At 27.0% G+C, this 26,806-nt stretch overlaps 1 protein-coding gene across 1 annotated transcript; it reads right to left on the bottom strand.

Annotated features, from left to right (window-relative positions):
• Nucleotides 1-5,667: 5,667 nt before the first annotated feature.
• Nucleotides 5,668-26,529, bottom strand: LOC136072072 (dysbindin-like). The gene is made up of 11 exons (XM_065820224.1): nt 26,336-26,529; nt 26,149-26,208; nt 18,630-18,665; nt 15,667-15,720; nt 15,425-15,485; nt 13,745-13,877; nt 13,000-13,132; nt 12,718-12,808; nt 10,283-10,382; nt 7,643-7,743; nt 5,668-6,168 (listed from the first exon to the last, which is right to left on the bottom strand). Exons 1-11 carry the CDS (start codon nt 26,410-26,412, stop codon nt 5,755-5,757), a joined length of 1,260 nt encoding a protein of 419 aa, XP_065676296.1. The 5' UTR covers nt 26,413-26,529; the 3' UTR covers nt 5,668-5,754.
• Between the last annotated feature and the right edge of the window lie 277 nt (nt 26,530-26,806).

Below are 26,806 nucleotides of genomic sequence, written 5' to 3'. Positions count from 1 at the left end.
AGTAAAACTATTGTTCTTATTGTTTATTTGCAATGGATTTATAAACATTTGCACAAATTAACCGTTGACTACTTATGTGACCTTACAGAGCAAAGCAAAAAAAACAAACAGAGCTTTTACCTTTAATAAAAGATCACATATGATTTATTTGCCTGTTGAAAACAACAAAACAACTTGTTTCAGCAACATTAGATAATTATAAATCTACCTATACTACTGTTGTATCAAGTGTTATAAGTGTAAATAATGGAAAGGGGTAAACAACAAACAGTGTCAGTTTTCAAGAAATTGAAGAAACAGAATGTGTACATAAGTTTTTTATAGTATTTTTACTTTATATACATATTTTTTTTTGATAATAACACTCTATCATTGATTTGAATTTATGACTTGCATACTTTTATTTTAATACTTCAAATGTTTGTATAATGTTTAAGAACATTATGCATTTAATGATGAGTTTCATTGTTATAAATTAAATTTTTACCTGTAATAAATTACAGGTGAATGATATAATAATAGTAATTCAAGGTAATTACTCTGGTTTGCTTAAACTACTATGATAGTTTATTTTATTTATTTAGCCAGATGCGAGAATTTCCTTTTGTATATCAGTTGCCACTTTTTTTTCCAGATGTTGTAGCTAAGCTACAATGTCAAGACAAGGCTAGTTTTGGTTTAGGCTCAAACAGCAAAGCGCTCTTAATTGATGCACTATTTGATGACTTAAAAGATATGACATTTTGTAAATTGAAAATTATTATTCTTGCTTTATACTTCCCCAACTTTGAGTTTGCCATTTCTCAATTTCCATTACATTGATTTTTCATAATTGATTATTTTCACATTTAAGAAAACAATTTGTTATTTACTTTGCAAAATTTATTTTATAATATTAGTATTAAATATTTTGTAATGATTTATCACAAACTGTTTATACAGGTATCCAACCAGAAGAATATATACTGCTGTTAGCTCAGCAGTTACATTAAGCCTTTATTTGGCTGATTATGATGGAAGTAGAGTAATACAATTAGCATTTTAAATACTATTGATTATACCTTTATTTGTCATCATCTAATAAGAAAATTATATTTTAAAACTTAATTTATATTTGTCTATTTCACATTTTAAATGGGTGTTTTGAGTTTATCGTTTAGAATACTATTAGAGCTCTTCAAAGGAAATTTAAAGTACAGACAACCCCTTTGAAGCAAAAATTCAATTGCTTTAACAAGAGGAAAATTTGGATAACTTGGTGTTTCAAGAAGAAAACAAAAAGTAGATCAATTTGAAATTCATCAACCTGACAACAATGCTCTTTCAAAAATAGCTCGAGTTAAGGTATGTATAATGTTTATACATATTACTGTGCTATAATGCTGTAAAATTATTGTAATGCGATGTTAAGCAGGTGTCAAAAATGTATAATTTCTTTTTCATTAATTTTGATTACCATTCAATATTCCAGCTAATAGTGCAAGATAATAAACTTCTATTTGTACGGTTGTAACTATAACTTCTTTTTATTAGTTAACTAATGTGGTACAAGGTGAGGATCACATAACCATAATAAGGTGAGGATCACATAAGCACATAAAAAAACATCAAGATGCTTTAAAAAAAGAAATGAAAAAGCAGACACCAAGCTTTGATATGATCAAAGATAAAATGAAAAGAACTTGTGGGTACAGACAACTTTTCTGCCATGTACATACAACTGCAGAAGTTCTGGAAGAATTTCCGTGTTTACGACTAAATATTTTTGTAAGATTATATAAAGAATTATTGTTCTTTTATGAAATATATTTTTTACAATATTTCCATTGATTTTCTTTTGACAGTTATGTAAAATCATATATAAACTATTACCTTATTGACATATAAATTTTAAAGTATAGGCTCATACCCGCAATATCATAATGTAGATGAACTTTACAAATGAATTTTATAAAGTTTATAGCAGCTGTGATTTTGCTATATGGTGTAGACTTAACCAAATTAGAAATGAATTCTCTAACCATTTATGATGCGGTGATCAAAGAAGCAGTCAAAAGTTGCAAAAAATATTGTGAATATTCAAGAATGATAACCAAACATGTAGAGGAAACTTTGGACAATGGTAAACAACAGGGTAATTTTTATTTATTTTATTTTTCATTTTTACAATTCTCTATTTATTGTAAAATAAAAATTGTATTTTTCCAACAGCAATCAAGACATAACATAGCAGTAGGCATAACATAGTAGGCAATGAGTTATACGAGTTTAGTAACTCTAGCAAATATTGATTAACTTGAAAACATTTGATCATTTTTTAATACATCACACATGTGTCCTAATACTGGTATTTTATATATACTATTTTCATCAAATGTACTATTTTGCATATATTTACAATTAAAGATATAAATACTTTTAGACTGGAAGGTGATGTTTGTTGCATTGCAATTGCAGAACTTTCTTTATTAAGTTTTCATATTGCATGCAAAATTGTAGCAGAATTAAAGAATCATTTGTATATAAGCAATACTATGTGTAAATTAAATGTTTCGACTAAAGTTTCAATCTATCCTAAGTATAATATAACTGAACCAACTTTATAAGTGCTTGAAATCGTTATTGCATAATATAAAAAATTATTGAATAATCTATAAATCAAATTAAACACGAAAGTACAAGTTAAAAAAGGGTTTTCCAGTTTCAGATTAAGGGTTTTGATAAAAAAAGTTTTCTAGAAAACCTTTAAAGGGTTCTACCCTACATTTTTTAGAACCTATTATAGTTTTAAGTAACTATAAAAGGTTCTAAAAAACCTTTTATAGTTATTTAAAAAACCCTTTTTTTTATAGTGTATACACACACACACACTCTTATATATATATATATATATATATATATATATATATATATATATATATATATATATATATATATATATATATATATATATATATATATATATATATATATATATATATCATTGTGTTGATAAATACCGGTATAAAGTGTTCAATACAAAGTAGAGCAAATTTGTTTTTGTTCTCTCTCTCTCTCTCTCTCTCTCTCTCTCTCTCTCTCTCTCTCTATATATATATATATATATATATATATATATATATACATATATATATATATATATATATATATATATATATATATATATATATATAACATATAGCATCAATTAATACTAGTCCTCTCAATACTACTGTTATTTGTAAAATTTACACTTTTTTGTAGTTACCAGCATCATCAGCTATAAAATTGTAATTAAAAATTAAAATTATAATCGTTAAGTTAAATTATAAAAATTTGAAGTCAGTGTAAGAATGGCTTCTTTTACATAGGAATGCAAAAAATGGAATCTATAATTATGTTTTAAGGTATTGTTTATTATGAAAGTTTTAACTATTATATATTGGAGGGCACTGATGTTTTTGAATCTCTAATGCTATGTGAACTTTCTTATCAGGTTTATTATACCATTTTTTAAATTAGTTTTACTTTATCCTAATAAGTTTTTTCTCTACAGTCTTTTTTATGAATACCTATAGCAGACTAAGATATAAGATATAAGACTATATAAGACTATATAAGACTTACCTCACTTTAAATATTTTTGCTATTACTAATTTCTAATTCTCATTTATATTTTTGTTTCATATACACTTAAGGGACATTATTAAAATAAAGAAACAAATCCATGCTACTAAACAGCAGCAAACCTGGAAATTATTTAATCAACTGTATTTGCTCTAAAGTATTAGAATTAGAACTCCACAACACCAAAAGTGTCTAGTGGAAGGTAAGTATCATCAGTATGCTATAGGTACTCATAAAAAAGAACGTAGAAAAAAAACTAATTTGGATAAACTAAAATCAATAAAAAAAGAATATAGCAAGTTTGATAAGAAATTTGCAATTTTTCAAAGTAATTAATTTTGCACTATTTTTACATAATTTCTTAACATTAAGACTAACATTCTTAAAAAATTTGAGCAACTTGTTGGTCTATATATCCTGCATACTATAAGCAACATATATGGATTGCATTTTAATGGATTGTATAGAGAATGTAAACTTTTTAGATGTTATTTTTAATTTATTAGATTGTTCAATTTATTATGTTTCTTTCGACCATACAGAAAACCAGGCGACCACCCACTGTACATTAACATTAATTTTAACCACCTTACTAATATTATCAAATCCATACCATCAATGTTATCCAAATATATTAGCAATAATTCATCCAACAAAAATGTTTTTGAAATAAGCTGGAACTTTTTATAATGCCTCGGCATCCAATGGTTATCAAGAAACAATCTTTTATAAACCAAATCATACTGCAACAAAATCAAAATCACATAAAATTATAAGGTTTAACCCTCCTTTTGCGTTTAATATAAGAAAAAATGTTGAAAGAATTTTATTAAATTTAGTTTTTGAAATTTCATAAATTTTAAAAAATCTTCAAAAAAACAACTTAAAAGTAAGCTACAGCTGTTTTCCTAATATAATAAATATTATCACTGCTCACAAAATTTTTTAATCTTGTACTAATACCTCAACCAACCAACAATGCAACTGGAGACAAACTTCACAATGGCCTTTGGAAGGAAAGAGCCTCCAAAAATATAGTATATAGCAGTAACGTAAAAAATATACCACAAGATAGCGGACTCAATTGGACTAAAAGAGAATACTTTTAAAGACCAAAACTCATTCCAATATGAGAGCAAAGCAAACTCAACAGTTTTTATTTTATTAACAGTTAATCCAAGTTTATGTAGGAAATAAAAAAAAGGGATATACAAATCCTATTATGAAATGGAAGATTATTGATAAAGCCCAACCATATAAACCTGGAGGAAAATTATGCAACCTTTGCTTAACTGAAAAGTACCACATAATAACATCAAAATTGAAATTATTGAACAAAAGAAATGAGCTAGTATCAAAATGTTGCCTGGTATCAAAACAAATTTTTTATAAACAACTTTAACGCCATCAAAGGGGACACTGCATAGTATTTTTGTAAAAACTATGCAGTGTCCTATATAAATACTATGCATTTTGTAATTTTTTTGTCATTAAGATTATTTTTGCCATTGTGTGAAACTTGGAGACAAGTTTCTTTACGAGGTAAAGAAACTTGTCTCCAAGTTTCACACAATTAAATAATAACTACCAAGTGTTATTATTCAATTTTACATATATATATATATATATATATATATATATATATATATATATATATATATATATATATATACATGTATATATATATATATATATATATATACAAATATGTATATATATCTATAAATATATATATATATATATATACATATATATATATATATATATATATATATATATATATATATATATATATATATATATATTTATATATATATATATATATATATATATATATATATATATATATATATATATATATATATATATATATATATATATATATATATAAAGCCCTATTCATTTTCTTATCAAGTATGCATTTATTATTAATCCCAATTAATATTTTTTTAATATAATATTTATTTATAGTCACCTATTATCTTAGATTCTTTTTATAATATTTATACTCACCTATATTATAAGGTATTATTTAGGCTATTACTTTCAAAAACAGCAACTTATTAATTTTAAAAATTATTACAAAGTATGAAAAGTATACAAATCATTTATATTTTATTGTCAGTAAATAAATTATTCAATATAAATCTATTTTGCGTCATAAAACTGTTCTTCATTAGAACTAGGTAATTGATGTAAACTGGTGAATAAAGTTTTATTGTCATCTTTACTGTTATTAGATATATGGACATCATTACAGTTTCTTACTTGAATATCGCTACAATTTTGTTGCAAATCCCCTTCAATCAAAATTGGTTGTTCAAATGATGCTTCTTTTTCATTGTACAAAGATACAACTTGATCATGCTCATTTTCATTAAAACCTTTTGAAAGAATGATGTTAGCCTCACCTATTGGATTTTCAATTAACGCTATCTCATTAGTGGTATCATTTTCTTGTAAATGCAAATCAAAAGAATTTAGAGAAATTGTGCTGAGGTCAGCTACTTCTTTAGCTTTGCGATTTTGAGATGCTTGTGCTTGAATAACTGAGTCAATTTCCTGAACAAAAAGCATCAAAAAGAAACAATAAAAAAAAGCTTCAAAAAAAAGTAACAAAGATAAAAATGATAATAAAAAGTTGTCAGCCAGACCTAATATTCAATCCATGATAAAGCAAAAGGGTTTAAAAATGTTAATATACAAAACAAAAAATTCTAAATTTGGTAAGTCTTTAAAATACCAAATATGAAACAATAAACTCTGTTCTGATAAACTTTCTGACATGTACTGTCAGCAATTACAGGGTCATGAAATTTTCTCTGTATTATTTTTGCTAAGCTACATTTATTTGTAATAAATTATGGACTCTCTTTTCTAGAATGCTGTAACATTTAAATGTTGCCACCTATTGAAAACTACAAAGTCTAATAACCAACTAACCTAATTGCGTTCTTCTTGTTGTAACCAACAAGAAGAACACAAAAAACCAGTATAAAAAAGTTTATTAAAGTAATTATACTTTAATATCACTATCAAATTTTCTGAAGTGTCTCACTGTCTCAAGTTAAATTTATTACCACACATTAGTATAATTGACCAGGTAGGTATTAACTGCCAGGATATATTTGAATTTAAATATTTGTCCAAACAACTCATTAGAAGAAAAGTGATCACACTGCACGATTGATCACTGGAGATGCAGGGTCCCATAAGGACTTTGGTTTTAAATCTTTAACTTTTTCTGGTCTCGGATGCCCAGGAGCTCTAAATTTGAGTAATTGTCCTTGCTGCCATTAAAAATAACAATTCTGAGTTTAAAAACTGATTGTTCCTCTAACCTAAAAATCTTATCTTTTTTCCAAAAGTAGTCCATAAACCCCTTTACATTTTTAGAGTTCCTGGATACCAAAAACCAGGAGGAAACAATTTTTTTGTGACTTTCAAATCTAGTGTCTTTTTTGGGAATCTGCATCCTTATTGATGACATTTACTTATAACATTGAACATTATATTTTTATATATAGTCTAATTGTATATACTACTAAATGCTAACATATTAACAGTAGCCAATTCAAGATAATTAATTAAAGTGAAACCACACCTCAGACCTTCTAAACATCAGAAATATACATTCTTTAATTATAAACTTTAATACTGTCAGTTAAAAATGTAAAATTGGTAAAAAGGTACATTATTTACATTATTACATTATTTTTAACTCAACACTGGTTATTTTATATTATTTGTTATTTCAAAATTTTGTAGCTAATTGACAATTTTTACATATAATCACTTTTCTTTTACAAAACCTTTCATAAAATTAGTTTGCTATTAATTAACCTATTATTACTTAATATCAAATTTACTTTATTACCTATATTTTACCAAACAACTGTTTTTTCTATTTACATATTGAGACCTTATTACCAGAAATCAAGGTATTTTGTATTGACAAAAAACCTTTTAATATAGTTTAATTGTTAAACCAACAATATAAAAAAACATAGCTTTTAATTTATTACAAAAAAAATACCTCAGGTCCCAAAAATTCTCGTAATGTTGAAAGATCTGATTCATTGATTTGAATATCATCTAGAGTTGTCTCCACAGTTTGAACAAAACTTGCAATTGGTTCTGTAAAGAAATTTTTTAATATAGGTTCCAATTTTTTTTCGCTTTTAAAATTTTAAAATTAATTATGCATATCTAAGTCTTGTCATTTATTTTTAATTGATTTAATTGTTAATATGGTAACATAATTAAAACTGGTAACATAATTAAAACATAAACAAGTATAACTGCTAAAAATAATTAATCTAATTAATCCTTAATTTCTATATATCAATAACTTTAAAATCCCACATTAAATCTAATAAAAAGCATAGGTTACATTTTAAAAATATGATAATGACAAATTAAATTTTTTGCTATTTTTAATTTGGTCATGCACAGAGTAGCTACTGTAATACATAAGAGATAGTTAATCATTATCACATTATAAACCAGTTAAACCAGTTTAGAGAGTATTGTAACTGCAGTCATTTTTTTTTATCCAAAAAAGATATAAAATAAATAACACTGTTTTATAATAATGAATTACACAATATTGTCAGTGATAATGAACTTTTCCATTTTACAAAATTAAAGTTTATGCACATCAAATATGAAATATCATTATTTTAGTTTGATATGATAAAAAATTGTGTAAAACAAAAAGTTGGTAAAAAAATATCTTGAAAAAAAAAAAAGCACAAAAAATACAAAGCAATTAAGGTTTGTGATTGCAAAAAACAAAAACTGATTGTTTAATTTTAAAGATCTAGAGTTTTGAATTTTAAAAACCAAGTCATGAATTTTAAGGACCCAGAGTCTTGAATTTTAAAGACCTAGAGTCTTAGATTTTTTTACTATAACTAAGGGATCGTCCATAAAGCATGTAGGGTCAAATGGGGAGAGCGGGTCTGCAAATGCCGCATATGAGATAGGGGACAGGGAGTCAATTAGAGAGATAGAGAGTTCTCAAAAGAGCATATACAAAAAAGTGGGGATGGAGATGGGGGAGAGTCAAAATAAAAGCATACATACTTTATGGACGACCCTAATGGGTAAAATGTTTGAGCTCAGGAAATATGAATTCCACCAAACTATTTAAATAACTGATGATTTTGCAAAGATACTAATTTATTAAGATTATTAATTGCAATATTAACATTAGCAATATTATTATTTATTTTTTTAACATCTATGCTTCCAACAAGACTGCAAGCAACCACTATTAGGATTGGAAGTTACTGGAAGAGAAAAGATGAAGATTGTAAAGCAAGATAACGATTGACAGACGACTTAAAAGATTGCAAATTATATGAATCAAATAAGCAAGATGAAGGAAGCGAATTCCAAAAAACTGACGTTCGAGGAAAAAACTAAAGGAATAGGAGTTTTTGGAGCACATAGGAACAGTCACAAAACAAGGATGAGACTTATATGAATGATGAGTAACACAAGAATGAATTTTAGTAGATAACACAAGGGACGCTAGCTCTTTAGAGTAATGCCCCTTATGGTATTTGAAGAAAAGAGAAAGAAAAGCAACATTACAATGATTTGATAATGGTTGGAGGTTGGCTGCAAGAGCAGGTCCAACTATATTTACAATGAATTTTTGCACCTTTCGTAAAAGAGAAAAAGCATCATTGGAAGATACGCCCCAGATATGGCAACAGTATTTGATACAAGGCCGGATTCGAGATTTATAGAGATAAAGAATAGAATCTGGAGTAAGAAAGTGTCGTGCTTGATAAAGAGATGCAAAGTTAGCAGATGCTAATTTTGCAATGGATTTGATATACGGTTTCAAAGAAAAATTGGAAGTAAGATTTAATCCTAGAAGTTGAAAGGTAGATGACTCATCAAGTATATTAACATTTATAAATATAAGAAGATCTAAATTGTTGCGATAATGATTGGCTGAATAAAAATGAATTTCATCTGAATTAAAGTTCACTAGCCACTGTGAGCCCCATGCTGTAGCAGAAGTGAGATCCTATTCAAACTCAAATGCCCCCTCCAAGCAATCAGAGAACGTTGGCTTCTTATCATGACAAGAATAAATGGTAGTATCATCAGCGAACAATGCCACCTTAGTTGTGAGAATATCCTGAAGATCATTAATGTAAATTAAAGAGTATAGGGCCAAGGATTAACCCTTGAGGAACCCCTGAAGTTACAGGATATGGAGAAAAGTGCTGTCCATCGAGGACAACTTTTATACTATGATTGGAAGGCTTATGATAGGAAGAAGACTAATGGGATGGTAGAGTCAAACTGCATATGTATCGCTTTTTTTATCCCCTTCCCCTTCCCATGTACACATCTATATACTTTTGGGAAACTCCATCCTCCATGCCTATTTATTATTATAATTTATTTAAATCCCCCCATGCCTATTAATTATTTCCCATATGCCTTTTAATTATTATCCCACCATGCCTATCAATTATTATTATTTATAAAAATTTTAATATTATTTATAGCAATATTAATACTATTTATGGCATTAATAGTTGTTGTATAACTATTGATGTATTTATTATAACTATTTGTTTAAGCATAAAATAAATTTAATAATTAAGTATAATTTTATTTTTTTAAATTATATAAAAAAAGATTTTACTTTCAATTTCACCATATTGAATGTAACGACTCATTTGTTCAAGAAAGACATCTCCATATGCCTTCTGCTTTTCTTCTAACTGTTGACGATCAATAGCTTCCTAATGAGAAGAAAATACTTAATGATAATAACACAAAATTTTAAAATTGTTTAATTTTTTAATCAAATTTTTTATTTCTGAAAACTAAATATTATCCTAAAAACATTAAGAGATTTTTTAAATTATTACATTTTCAATTTGATAGTAATATACAGAGTGAAAGATACAGAAATCAAACTCCAAAACATTTTTGATAGAACCACATATAACAGTAGAAGCAGCAACTTTGTTTGTCAAGACTAGTGTTTAGAAGTTAAAAAAAAAAGCAGTTACAAAAAAAGATTTTTTTTTTTTACTAAAGGTAGGTATGCCTTAAAAACTACAAAAAAAAAAAGGTAACCTACAACTGAATATAGGAAACTTGTAAAGTGCAGAAACTTTCTGTACTTGAAAACATATTAATATGATTGTCTTCCCTGGCCATATTTTCAATCTATGGTTTTTAGTAAAGTTTTGTGATTCAAAGAAAGGAGGTTTTTGGCTAATAAATTTTTGAGTCGTTCATCAGATTCACTCAAAATTTTGTAAACATTTTGTTTTTGGGCCATAGAATTTTTACACACATTATTGTAAACTTATTATAAACAAAAAGACATAAACAACCCCAAAAAACCCTTAAAAACTACAAAAAAAAAACAAAAAACCCTTAAAAACTACAAAAAAAAACCTTACAAACTGCAACTTCTATGGCGGATTCTAATATTATGTATTTAAGGAGACCTTTATTAAATAAAATTTTTTGTTAATTTAACATATAAAGCACTCAGATGTTATACTTTTATTTAGCAGAGGTATTATTATGTTTTTATGCACAAGTTTATTTTATACCATATATATTTTATAGATAAAAGTAATTTTGCAATGGTGAAACCAAAATTTACTATAAAGGTGGGAAAAGTTCCTTTTGTTGTTGGAAAACCAAATTTAAAGGCAGAGGCAAAAGTACAGAGGAAAAAAATAAATAAAAAAGAACTTCAGAACAAGCTGTGTCTTTGTGCAAAGAGCACAAAAAAAGAGGCTATGCTGCTTTGCAAACTGGTATGTTTTCTTTTATTAAAGATTGAGGCACCATTGACCAGAGATTAGATGAAAAAACTGCTAATATCAAAAAGCAGCATCTAAGAGTTTTGACACCAGAGGAAGAGCACTCTATTGCAGAATTCATTAAAAATAAAAACAGGTGTTATCAAGGAGTATCCATAAAGCAAGGCACTAATCTAATTATTGATATTTTAAAAATTAGAGACTAACTTAACTAATTTTGCTTCACTGAGGCAAGGATATTTCAGAAACAGTTTGACCAAAACTTAAAAGACAAATTTCAACAGGGTGCAAACTGTATGGCTCAAAATCAGGAGCAAGAGTCTTCAGGCAGCCTTGTTTCTAGTACACCAAAGAAAATGTGCACACTTTCATCAGCAAATGTCTTGTTAACTCACGCTACTCCAAATTCATTGTCAAAATTATCAAAAGCATATCATCGATATGGATCGGCAAAATATTTGAAAGTTATGTTCAAGCAGTCACAGGTGATTATGAAAGAAAGTTATGAGAAAAGTTTAAATCTAGAAGATATACCAGTTTTGTTTACAGTAAACAAGGTAAAGCCGAAAGACATAAACAAAACAAAAAATATACATGTCACAAAAATGCATGGTTCTATGGAAGCCCAAAACATCATTAAACAGGTTGAGTTGATTGAAATTGGAAAAAATAAAAAAAGGATCAAAAGCAGAAGAAAAAGCAAGAAAAAGATAAAGAAAAAGAACAACTTTATAAATGTAAATTAAAACGGGTTTGCAATGACATTTGTACAGTAAAGGGTTTTAAAGAATGCTCAATCTGCCACGAAATAAAAAAATCAGTATCTTGTAGAGTTAATTGAATGAAGCCAATAATGCTTAAGCTAGCGACATCAACCAAAACAAAGGCTAAATATGAAGGCAATTTAAATGACAAGGAAAGCAATAGATCAATTATGGAAATGTTTTGCGTTGTTTTGAAATATGACTGACTGATTCTGAAAAGAAATTTAGACTTTGTGTTTTAATGTTTGTGTTAATTTTAGTACCCTGTTAAAAACTACAAGCATCTCTATTGTTAGTAAAATGCTCCGTCAACCTGAAAAGAATATAGTAAAAAGTTTTTTTGCTTTTAATTGTAGCAACAATGTAGATATCTATAAACCAAGGAATCAAAAACTTATTTTCAAACTAGTGCTTACCCATACCAAAAAGTGTTGTTTTTTAGTTTAAATTAAATTTTTTTTTAATTTTAAATTGTTTATATCACATTTTCTAAAAATGAAAATAGAATAAGCCTAAAATAAGCATACCTTTCCTTCTTTAGATTCAATAACTTTACGAAAACTATTGGTTGTTTCATGTTGATTTTCATACATGGACTTTTTTAGTGCAAACTCAGCGCTAAAGATTACAATAAAAATATATTTTTGTATAGAGATGTATACAGATAGATACCTAAAACAAGCCAATAAGATAAGAATAATAAAAAAAATAGAGAAATAAATAATAAAATATAATAACAAAAATATTTTATTAAATTATTAATAATGGTCAGACTGGTCAGTGTTAAAAACTTGAAAAATTTAAGTTACTGCTTAGTAGCAACTAGTTCACTTAGTTTGACTTTGACTTCCAACTTCTGTTTTTCTAAATCATGCCTTTCTATTGCGTCTTCGTACTCAACAAGAAGAGTTTCAATTTTCTCTATTAATTCACCAATGGCACCTTTTGTAAAATAAAATAAAAATTCTTTTATAACAAGAATTCTTTTGTTCTAATATAATTTTTTATAATTAAAAAAAAAATCTTTTACTTTCTTGTAAACAATTATTAATTGTAAATTAATTTATAAGTACTAAGTAATTATATATATAAGTACTAAGTATAATTATATAATATAACTATAATATATATAAATTATATTTATAAGTACTAAGTATATATATATATATATATATATATATATATATATATATATATATATATATATATATATATATATATATATATATATATATACCTAGTACTTATAAATATAATTATAACTATAATTATATTTATAAGTACTAAGTATATATATATATATATATAGTAAGTATATATATATATATATATATATATATATATATATTTAATGTGTATATATATATAAGAAGTGTATATATAATATTTAATGTGTATATAAATAAGAGTACAAAAATTATAAAAATATTTTCTTAAATTAAATGAAGATTATTCAAGGATTTATGGAAAAATGAATATTACAAAATATGTTGTAATAAAACAATAAATCACACAAAACAATATTAAATAATACTAATTTAAAAAACTAAATACTAATTTTATTTTGAGCAATTTCAACTTTTGCTAGAAATTCTGGCAAAGCTTGAAGATTGTTTTGAAATTCTATAAGATAAGTGTTCCACTTTTCCCACTCTTTGTTAAATCGAACAACTTGTTCATCAACTTTCTAAAACAGAGAAAAAATTTATAAACAACAATTAAAAGTTAGTCCTGTGAACTCAATATTTGACACAACCAGTAATAGTTAGGAAAGCTAACTTGATGTTATGATGTTAAGATTGTATTAAGACAGGTGGGTCTCCAGCTGTGAGAAAGGCAACTTTAAAAAAAAAAAAAACTATGATATAAAACCCCAAAGTATTTGCGGATAAGAATAGAAGGAGCTTTTAAACCTTTGAAGGTAATCTTCTTAGTGGTAGTATCACAACAAAAACACTCAGTCTTGATCTGCAGAACAAGTTAATACCAGGAAAGACATACATGAATATCACTTTAAACACTTCCATAATGTCTTATGAAAGGGATTATGGAAACCCATCCAAAACCACACAGGTGTGGAAACATGAGTGATGCGCAAAAAATAAGAAAAAATAAACAAATAAAGATATTCTTTTAACTTGCTTAAAATGCTCAAATTAAAATTAAAATGATCAAACAAAGTTAAATATTTAATAAAACTGAAAATTGTAAACAATATCAGTAGAAAAACCAATTGTGTTTTCTAAATTTAAAATTTATTTTAAAATAAGAAAATAAACAAAAACTTGGTGTTGTTTGCATTTTGGAAAATGCATATGGCATCACAAGTTAAAAAAAAAAGTTTATATTTTTAAACAACTGAATACATTCTACTATTACATACTATTGAACTTTCATTATTGAATCATATTTTTAGCTAGTCATTTGAAATCATATAATGGTAAAGTAAAAAAAATATTTTATGTTTTATATTATTTAATGACATGAAATTCCAGATCTCAAAAACTGTTCTAAAAATGTTAATCCTTTTAGCAACACTTTTTAGAAAAGCTTTTTGATAATTGGCATTTTATATCATTGTGACACTGCAGATCATTAACTAACTGCACTATTGTGTATTTAGGTCTAACTGTACTACTGTGCATTTAAGTCTAACTGTACTACTGTACAGGGATGCGGAGTCCCGAAAAGGACTCCAGATTTAAAAGTCACAAAAAGATTACTTCATCCTAGTTTTTGGTATCCAGGAGCTCTAAAAATAAAAATAAGTTTATGGACCACTGATAGGAAAAAAATTAGGACTTTTAGGTTAGAGAAACAATCATTTTTTGAACCCGGAGTCCGTAGGTATAATGGCGGCAAGGACTCCGGGATAAAAAACAATAAGTTTCAAGTCATTAAATCTCATGAATTTTTTTCTTATAATAGATCATAAGTCAACAAACATGTTTAGAGCTTCTGGACACTACAGACTTGGAAAAAGTAGAGATATAAAGCCGGAGTCCTTTTGGGACTCCGCATTCCTGCTACTGTATATTTAGGTCTAACTGAACTACTGTATATTTAGGTCTAGATAATGCTGACATATTATGCATACTTTAATATATTTCATGACAGGTTTACACTGAAAAAATACAGGATAGGTTCACACAAACAATTCCATGAAAGATTCACAGGACTATATATCAAATATAAAGTGTAAAAAGATTGTTTGAGAACCGTTTAAAGAAATACCTCAGACAATTTAACATTTTTTACAGACTCTTCGTGAATACAAACCCACTCATTATGAAATCTAATTAACAATAGAAAAATTGATAAAATAATACTTAAGATCATAAAAAACACAAAAACACGCAATAAAAATTTATTAAAAAAAACAACACGTAGCACACATGGAAAAATTTCCACAGAAACATATATGAAATTATAATAGAAATGCCTGCAAGATACAAAACCAAACATATAAAACTTACCTTTTAAATAGCTGATAACCTGAATCTAACTTTACTTTTAAAATATACTCCTCCCTATAATTAAAAATCACATACTTAAAAAAAAAAAAAAAATTGCTATTTCTTTTTTTTTTAAGTATGTGTTAAGCAAAAAGAGCTATTGACTTAAAATATTTTTATTAAATAAGCTAACATAAAAATTAGATTGTGAACTGTAGTTTTTTTAAATAAATAATGAGTAACAAAAATTTAATATTTTGGATCAAATATTTTCATATTTCTTTAAATATTTGACTTTGTATGTGAATTAATGAAAATACAAAACATTATATGAAGTAAATGATTAAAATAAATAACAAATAAAAATGTTTATTTGTTGTTTTTATCAACATATTAAATTTGAAAAAGATTAAAATGGGAAAAAAACTAAAAAAATATATAAAAAAGAAATTTATGTGACTCATCAACCAAATTTTTGAACACTTTCAGCAACTTTAATGCCTGTCGTAAACCTAACCTTAACTAGCAAGCAATAGGTACAGAGAGAAGCCTAGAATTTAATAGGTCAAGTTGAATGATTCAAGCTTACTAAGTCTTCTGTTTCAATTTCAGTTTTTGAAAATGTTGTTTTCAATAATTGCATTTTTTTTCTTTGGCCTTTTGTGCAGTCAAATGCTTGAAACAGCCAGCTTTAAAAGTATTCAAATTAATCTGTTTAAATAATTGTTATCTTAATTGCCACTTTAAAAGAAACTGATCCACAATGATCCAAATCAAGTCCTTAATATTACTTATACTTGGTACTTTAATCCTTATTGTGCTTACACCAAATGACAAATGTGTCTCTCATAAATACATCTATTATTATTTTTTATATATAAATACTTTTATAAATAAAGGTATAACATTATTATTCTATGTTTCCTGTTAAATAAAATAATACAAATGAAAAACTTGAAAAATATGAAACTTATCATTTATTTCAAAAAAAAAAAAATTTTTTTTTTTTTTTTGGAAAATTGGTTTTAAGAAACTTTCTTTTACAGAATTTTTAAATACCTTACAATGTAGTTGTATTTTATTAAAAAGATAAAAAATAAAAACTTCCTAAAAAATATCTAGTATTTATTATTTTTATTGAAATGATTTATTATTATTATTATTATTCAATCACTGGGAGTGCATATCACCTCAGTTTATATATATTCTATCTTAGTTTATATATTCTCGGTGCAGCGGCCTTGTTTGTCATGGTTCATGTTTCGGAGTTATAGAGTTGAGAGAGGGTTATAACCACAATTAAGTAGTCTCCTCGTCTATAGTCTTCTCGGCCTTGGGGAGATGAATTAATAAAAAAATATATATATATACAGGGTGCATCAGCTATTTGAGAACATATTTTCAATTTTTTATAAATGATAAAAAGTCAAACAGAAAATATTTTTAATCAAAAGCAATTATATAAATAATATAAGATAAACTATTTTTTAATAATTTCATTCAATGAAATAATCCTCTACTTCAATAACAGCTTCGATTTGAGACCTAAACCGACTGCAAGCTTGCTTGAGATGGCCCTCATCTATGTTGTCCATTACTCGGACAATGGATTCTTTCAGAGAATCTTTGGTGTTATGGGGATGTTCATTAATATCTCTCTCAATGACGCCCCACATATAATAATCCAATGGATTCAGGTCTGGAGAGTTTGGAGGCCACAAGTTTGGAGTAATGTGGCCATAAAAATGGTCCGCCAACCATTCCTGAGTGTTTTGAGCCTTATACGCTGGTGCAGAGTCTTGTTGAAAAATGTAGGGTTTTCCATTTCTTACTCTATCGATCCAAGGCTTAACAGCAGTACCCAAGACTTCAATGTAAGCAGCAGAAGAGACACTTGGTCCTTGCGAAAAGAAGTGTGGTTGCATCACATGTCCTTTGTTGCTAACAACCCCCAAAACCATTACAGTTGCAGGAAATTTTGTGTGCATGACTGTTGGAACACAGCTATCTGCCATTTCTTTGTTTACTTTTTAATCTTGATCAAAGTTTTTCTCATCTGAAAAAACCCAAAGCATGCCTTGCTCAGCAGGATGTTTCAGTTTGTTTAACAGCTTCTTGGACCTTATCAAACATTTCGCTTTGGTGGCCTCGGACATAAACTGACCTCTCCTCATCACATAAGACTTGTAGTGAAGATTTGAACAGTCCTTCGAATTGTGGCTTCTGAAACACCCAGGTCTTTTACGATAGACCTCATTGACTTTTGGGAACTCTCGTCAACGATATTCTGAACTTGATTAATAAACTCAGGTGTTCTAGTCATGTCTGACCGTTGCTCATGCTTTTTACAATAAGCAGCTTGATTATAATCACCATCATTTTCTTATAAATCCTTGCAATTTGTAAATCGCTATGCTCTGCCTTTAATGCTACAATTACAGCATGTCTTTTCATTTCTTGTGTTAGTTTATTATCTGTCATTTTTAATCATCTGCAAAAAATAAAAAAAATTAATGCAATGTTCTCAAATAGCTGACGCACCCTGTACATATATATATATATATAAATATAAATACATATATATATATATATATATATATATATATATATATATATATATATATATATATATATATATATATATATATATATATATATATACACACACACACACACAAATAGAATTGCACACTAAGCTAAGCAATTGAACATCATACTGAAATAAGAAGCTATGAGGGCTTCAACATACATATTAACTGACTATCTAGGGAGAACATGCAAGGGAGTGCTGCTATACCAACTAAAGATATGGGTTGGGGCAGCAATAATATTAATTATTATTTTTAATTTCTTTTTTAATCAAAAAAAATATAAAGGAAAAGAAAACTTACTAAAACGATCTTTAACAAACTGTAGTTTATTTAAGATTTTTTTGCAAAAAAGAGTAAAAAAATCAAAAAAAATTATAGTAATAAAAAAATAACCTTAACTCTCCTCCATCTTCTGTAGCCAATACTTTTCTGAAAAAAAATAAAAAAATGAAAAATAAAAATTTTTTCCATAAAATCTTGACATAAACGACCTTTGATATAGGAATAAAATGCTTCAACTTCTGATTATCATAATTTACTGCTACCAGAAAATACAGAATCTGATGCATTTTTAATATGGATTATTTAAACCTGCAAAATTTATTAAAAATAAGAACTATAAATAAAATGTCAGTTATTATAATCTTATCTTTCATTTGAACTTTTCATTTAAGTAACCTGTCCACAAATTTGATTTTTATTTTTTACATCATTAATATGTTCGTATAGTGCTGTGTTTGCAATAACGCTCTTCTTTTAAGACGCGGGAGATAGTGTTTGGGGTTCAAGTTCTTTTCAGGGTGATTTTTTTGTGTAAATTTTAGAATTTCATTTCTAGGAGGTCATTATTTGTACGCTCGTACAAACAAAGTTTTCATTACATTGTCACTCACATTACTTGCACCCTCATACAAATAATGTTTACATAATAAAACCATATTTGTACACAAAAAAAATTTTAAAATACTTTAATTTTCCTCATGCTCGACATAGTAGAGTAGTCCTGTAGATGTAAAAAGTGTATAATTATGAGGCTGAACACAGTTTAATAATAACAATAACAATGCTACATAACAATACTTTGCATTATTTTCTAATTTTTAGTCTTTATGATGAACTACAGTATTTTTTGCAAAAATACTGTAGTTCATCATAAAGACTAAAAATTAGAAAATAAGATATACCAAAAACATTTGCTGAAAATAGAATTTTTTTTTGTACTTATAAGCAGAAAATAAACTTTTTAATTTAAATTTAATAGTTCTGTAAACTAAAGATTGACAAGTCTTAACAAGATTCATTCCAAACAGACCTTGTCAATCTTTAGTTTACTGAACTATTAAACTTAAATTAAAAAGTTTATTTTCCGCTTTTTAGCAAATGTTTTTGCTGTAATTTATTTTTAATTTAAAGTTTTATGTCTATGGTTTCACACTTGTATGGTTTGGATGAGCTTTTTTATTTATTTAAATATGACATGTAAATAATTGTCTCTGCTCATCAGGTAAAATCATTATTTCCCACACTATTGGATTTACCACATTTAATGTAGAACTTTGGTGCAAAAACCACTAATTTGCCACAATAATAGAATATAATAATCAGACCAGGACACAATCAGGATTATTTCTGCTCAAGATAATTGAATAAAACTGAATGTGATTTAAAAATTTAATGTAAATGTTTTAATGCATCACAAACTTTTCCAAAGAAACAAAACAAAATTTAATTTTTTATTAATGACAAAATAAAAATAACTTATGGACTAATTAAAAAACAATATATTTTTGATTGTACTTGAAAGAGATCCTAAGTAAAAATTTTAACACCAGAATTTTAATGTAAAACCTCTCTTAGGGAGGAGAATTTAATAAAAAAAACAATAAAAAAAAAAACAAGCAGACAATCTAAGAATGACAAGAAGATATATATATTGTAGAAAATTTAAATAAAAAAAGTTAACTAATGCTGACAATGTGTACTAAAGTTCATATTTATATTGTAGTTGTTGTATGTACATTTCAGTTTACTGGAATAATCTGACACTAGTTGTTATTATAGAAAAATAAAAGGCTAATAAAATTTTTAATTTTATAAAAAACTAAAACTAAACTTTTAAAAACATCTTGAAATTTTTGAAATTTTGATGAGATTCCTTGACATCATTTGTATAATAAAAAATATTTTTACACAAGTTTTCACGCAACTAGTTTAAAACTATATTAATAAATTTAAACATCTTTAAAAACCATTAGGGTTTTAAAGATGTTGGAGTTTAATAATAACTTTTGTTACTCTAAATGTATGACAGTTTTTAAACTTTCTTAACAAAAACTAATGTTAAAAAACTAAATTTAATTAAAAAAAAAAATTTCAATTGTATAAAACAATGTTTTTATAAAAACAAATGTTTAAAAAAGACTATTTGAGTTTATTAATATATTTTGTTACTCTAAATGTGTAAAAATTAATCTCTTAATGAAAAACAAACTCTTCAATGCATCTCAAACATCTTTAAAGCATCATGAGCAAATTTGGATTCATTTTAAACTGTTTTATAGTTATTATTAAAAAAAACTCTAAGATAATCTAAGCAGTTTTTTTTACAAACTACTGTTAAGAAAGTGACAGTAAACGAAGCGGTTTCCATAAAACCATCTCATTATCTGTCAAGAGAGTTAATCAGATGGTTAGACTAGACTAAGACTATCTTTACCGAATAAGCTTATGAGTTGATTTGAATTTATGCTTTATATTTGTATATTAAAAGTTTATATTTGAATTCTTTTGCAAGATTTGACTGTGGTATCTAAAAATGTATAAAATAAAAAACATGGCGCATCATACTATAAAATCAAAAAATAAAGAACCATGCTACAGCTGCTACTAACTTTAAAAGATAAATTAAAAGCTTTAAAAGTAGTTTATTTTGATATTTTTAAATTACCATTTTTAGATAACTAATATCTATATAATTAAATAAACTGCAGAATAATAAAATTTATGCTTTTCTGTTATTAACAAACTATTAATTAGGATTTACCATTTTTAACTAGTTTTCTAACTAATTTACAAGCAGATGCTTTTAAAATACGCAATTGGCAAATAAGTAAAAAATTTCAAACAAATATTTTGTTAAAAAACAATTTAAGCTCATACAAGAAAAATAAATTTTATTTTCAATAAGAAATCTTTTACAAGAGCGACAAACTTAAACATTACTAATCCCAAAAATGGATAAATATAGGTAAAACTAACTTTAGTATATCATTCATTGATTATACTAATATTTATATATACTTATAAATCAAAAAAAAAATCATTAAAAAGGCTACATTTAATATTTCAGAAAATAGTTGAAATGTTTTAAATAACTAAACTATTATTAGATTGAAAAAAAAAAATAAACACACTGGTAAAACTGTAATGTACATCAAATCTGGTAGAAAGCCTATAACTTCAAAGAAGGAAGATCGTAAGATTCTTAATGCCATCAGAAAATTTAATAAAATTACATGTTTTGAGACTAAACTAGATTAAACATTACTAATATTTCAAAGTGGTTACCTGGTCAAATAAAAGCATCTGGTGAATGTAAACAATGGTCAATGGAAATGTGAACAAAGTTATTTGGAGGAATGAATCTACTCATCTTATTTTATTATGGTCAATCTCATTGTTGGAAATTAATTGGCGAAAAAATTCAATACCTAAACACACAAGCAACCATTATAACATAAAAAAAAAAGATAACAAAAAGAATAATGTTTGGGGTTGTTTTAGTTAACCAGTTATATCAAATATATATAAGCGTTTTTTTCTAACCAAGGTAATATATTTTAACAGGATAATGATCCCTAACATACACCACAGTTTAATAATAAACATACACCACAGTTTAATAAAGACATCTAAAATCTAAACTAATATCAGTTATTTCATGGCCTGCACATCTTCTGATTTAAACACAATAGAAAACCTTTGGTCTCTGTCAGATAGAAAACTGTCAGAAGAGCAAAAAATAAAGATGAAGTGTTTCAAACTCTTGTTGGTTGAAAATCTTTGTTAATAACATGTTAAAAAGCTTGTAGATAGTATGCCTTTGAAACCAAAGTCATTAAAATCAAAAGATAGCAAATTATGTAACAGTACAGCTAAAAATATTTTCTTATAGTACAGCTACAAGTCCAAATTTCTTTTGATTATATGTAAACCACAATAACATCATACATATTAAAAATTGTCTTGTAATATTTATATTACATAAGATAGGATTTTTTGTTGCTTTTTTGTTTGCAACCGAGTACATATTTATGTATTTATATATATATATATATATATATATATATATATATATATATATATATATATATATATATATATATATATATATATATATATATATATATTAGGGTGCATCACAAAATTTTTTTTTTTAATTTCAGTTGTCTGCTATTTTATTTTGTATTACCAGCTGACATAAGCATTATGTTGAAAAAAAAAAATTTGGACAATATTTAGAGGTCCCCCAGGCCCTTGATAGTTTTGCAGATTTTAATTAACAGAATAAGCCCTAAATAAATTATTATAATATTTAGTCTTTGGTTTCTATGTTTTTAATCTTTGGTAGCCATGTTTAATTTTGATGTTTTTGTTTTTTCTTTCATAGTTTCACGAAATGGATTTGAACGATAATGCAATATTAGCAAAGCAGTAACACCTCCTAAATCTAATAAACTCGACAATTTAATTCTTTCTTCACCGGTGGCAGTCAGTCATCAAAAAACTCCAGAATCCAGGTCATAAACTAAACGACAAACTCGACTAGCCACGGACATCTTTGGGTTAGGAACCTCAGTTTGTGTTGATGGTGGAACAATAACTGGCATTCGGCTGCAAACATGTATGCAGGTTTTGAGGTGTATGATGTACCACGCAAATGTTGCTACAAAATCTCAGCGACCAGGGTCTGTCGGTGCTCCTGCTAGATTCACAACTGCAAAGATCGTGCTAGACCAAATTAACAAATTCTATGAAAAAGCCAACATTCCAATGGTTACAGATCATAGAGCCTGCGAAAAAATTGTCAAACTGCTTGATGATAACAACAAACTTCGTTCGATAGAAAAAAGTCGATGTGACACTCCATCCACAAAACAAAAACTGGAAGAAATGCAGACTATGTTGGCATCAACTTTTCAGCTCTGGCCTCCAAATGTGGAAAGTCTCATTAAGAATGCAGAGGATCTGGCATTTCTTGACTCAATGAAAGGTGACAGAACTGCCAGTTTTGGGGCTTTTGACAAGACACTTGCAAAAAAAATATCCAGATGCCATTGTCGAAATGCCGCAGAAATTGAGCGTATGAAGCGAGCACATTGTGAGATTGAAACATCATCAGCCATGGTATCATCTGAAGTCGTGTTAAGCGATGAGGGCAGTAGTATCCGATCTAACAGTTCCGCCTCCGAAGACGATGTAGATTTCGAAGCTGCAACAAAAGAACAAATTTCAAAACAGCAAAGACTTCCACTGTGAACAACAGCATTCATACCTGAAAATGTGCTTAGCCGACCAAGTCTTGTGTCACTGGCAACTCAATTGAAGATGACGTCAACACAACAAGCAGCATTCGCACAAAGATTGATAAATGAGTCCTGCTTCTTATGCAACTGCGGATCGTTCACGACGCAAGGTAGTAAGTGCAATATCAAATAAAATCCACGATGATTGGGTACCACCTAAACTGTGTTCCTTGCATTGGGATGGAAAAACGACTTCAACTCTTAGGAATCATCGTATTACAGAAGAACGCATAACTGTGATTGTGGGCGATGCTAAGCAGATTAAGTTGCTGGGGGTTATTTCAAAGCCACAGACCAAACATGCGGACAAGTCATAGCTGAATTAACAATGAAGCTGATGACCGAGTGGAATCGTAATGATAGAATTGTGAATATGACATTTGAAACAACAAGCTCAAACACTGGCCACTTGACAGCTGCTTGTATTGCCATACACCACTACACCACTACCGCATATAAATACCTTGTCTAAGAGAGAAAGTGCATCAGTGAAAGATCCACCCCAGATATGGCAACAGTATCCAATGACTTGAGATTTATAGATAAAGAAGATAAATAGATAAAATCTTAGCAGATACTAATTTTGCATTTGATTTGATATATGGTTTCCAAGAAAGATAAGAAGTAAGATTTAAACCTAAAAGATGACAGGTAGATATCATCGAGTACATTACCGTTTATACCATTTACAGACTTATCGAGTACATTACTGTTTATAAATATAGGAAGTTCTTGATCATTGCAATAATGATTGGCTGAAAAAAATTGAGTTTTTTCTGAATTAAAGTTCATCGGTCACAATGAAAGGATCTCACTTCTGCTACAGCCCCATGCTGCAGCAGAAGTGAGAACCTTTCAAGCTCAAATGCCCCCTCCAAACAATCAGAGAGTGTTGGCTTCTTATCAAGACAAGAATAAATGGTAGTATCATCAGCGAACAATGCCACTTTAGATGTGAGAATACCTGGAAGATTGTTAATGTTAATTAAAAAGAGTATGGGGCCAAGGATAGAACCTTAAGAAACCCCTGAAGTTACAAGATAAAAAGAGTGCTGTCCATTGAGGACAACTTTTATACTATTATAAGTGAGAAAGGAATCAATAATCTTAAAGAAGTTACCTGACACACCATAAAAAGGGAGCTTACGGAGAAGACTTTATCAAAGACTTTAGAAATGTTGAGAGCAATACCTTTAACCTCTCCACATCTATCTAATGCATGATAAACCTATCAGTTATTACCATTACCAAATCAGCACTAGAATGAGAAAATCGAAATCCATATTGATGATCAGTAAGAAAGTTATTAGATTCAAGATGAGAGAATAAGTGTTTGTTAATTAAAGACTAAAAAACCTTGCTTAAGATAGTTAGAAGACTAATAGAGCTCCAAATGTGGTCTCAACAATGCACTCTAAAAGTACGAACAGCGATACCACTTGTGCGCAACATGGCAAACCTAAAAATTAACTACTTTAAAACTAACTACTTTAAAACTACTAAAAACTTTAAATACTTGTTTTAACTTGAACTTTTACAAAAAGTAATGAGTGCTATAAAAATAATATTTTAAATTAATTTTATAGAAATTTTATTTGTAAACAGTCAAAAATGTTTTATATATTTTTTACTTTTACTATATATAAACCTAGTGACATTAAAATCTTGTATTACTAACTCATTAGATATTATCTAGGTATGGTTGGCCCTTACTTAGTCAGAATCTTGGGGATCTGTAAAAGAAAGTCTTTTGTTCTTTAACCTTTTTTTTTTTTTTAATGTTTATATAGATTTACACATGTATTTTTTTTTAATAATGTGATACGACTTTTGTTTGGTCACCTTCGCCTTAGCAAATTAGCAAAATAATTGACCTAAAAAAATTTATTTATTTTACCGCTTTTTAAAAAAAAAAAAATAATAAAATTTTAAAATAATATAACTTTGGTCACTTATGGAAGAATACATAACATAAGGGGTCAAACCTAGGTTTATAGACCACTAGTTTAAATGTCTTAGTAGTGGTCTATAAACCTAGGTTTATAGACCACTACTAAGAAATTTTTTCCCGACAAATTTCAATGATGATTGAATATGATGATTGTATATTATTTAGTCTCAAGATCTTTTTGACCCTGGTCAAATGATAAATTTAAGGTTAGGTTAACAAAAGTAAGGTGACAAATTTAATTGATTTGTAAATGAATTTACACAAGTAAATTTTACATGATATTATGAGCAATAAACATATTATAAGCAAAGACACTATAAAATTAAAATGTAATGAAATGCAACACTTTTAGTACAAAAAAATGTTTTACTTTTACCTGGCAATTTTGTTTGCAACCTTTACTTCTTTTTTTGCTTTTTCTGTTAGATTTTTCCATCTAAAAAATGGTTTATTATAGGTAAGTAAATTAAACAGACTTCTTGTATAAAGTATTTATGTATTTATTATATACATAATTAAAAACAAACATAATACTAACAAAAAATTTTTTTTTAAATATTCACCCTGAACTGAGTTCCACTTGAGCTGATTGGATCCGCTGCATGAGACGGAGGTTATCAAAAGTATTTTTACTGAACATGGTGTTCTTGAAGCTGTACTGAACAACTGCTTCTTCGTTTAACTGTTATTGATATTTGTGCTTAATATTTTATTTTGTAGTAAAAAAATCTAACTAGTTATATTCTTAAAATAAATATAAAAACATTTGAAACATTTAAAATAAATACAAAACATTTGAAACATTTGAAACTGGTAATGCATGAAAGTAAATTTAATAAATATAAAAAGAACAAAAGTAAAACAATTTAAATATTGTATGATCTTTTATGATTATGATAAATTATTGTGGTTAATCATGAATAATTATTATGATTAATTAATGATTCTACAATCTGTAATAAAAGGTGAAGATAAATGATTTATAAATTATTATTCTATGATAAAAAATATCTTAATAAACATTAAAAAAAAGG

Source organism: Hydra vulgaris, chromosome 15 (genome assembly GCF_038396675.1).
Source record: "Hydra vulgaris chromosome 15, alternate assembly HydraT2T_AEP".
Taxonomy (NCBI): domain Eukaryota; kingdom Metazoa; phylum Cnidaria; class Hydrozoa; order Anthoathecata; family Hydridae; genus Hydra; species Hydra vulgaris.
This window is presented reverse-complemented; position numbering and strand designations above follow the sequence as displayed.

Coding starts and splice junctions, on each gene's coding strand:
- LOC136072072 (XM_065820224.1), bottom strand. CDS start 26,412: ATGTTCAGTAAAAATACTTTTGATAACCTCCGTCTCATGCAGCGGATC. Junction 26,209..26,335: donor CAAGTGGAACTCAGTTCAGG/GTGAATATTTAA, acceptor ACCATTTTTTAG/ATGGAAAAATCTAACAGAAA. Junction 15,721..18,629: donor GAAGATGGAGGAGAGTTAAG/GTTATTTTTTTA, acceptor TTTTAATTATAG/GGAGGAGTATATTTTAAAAG.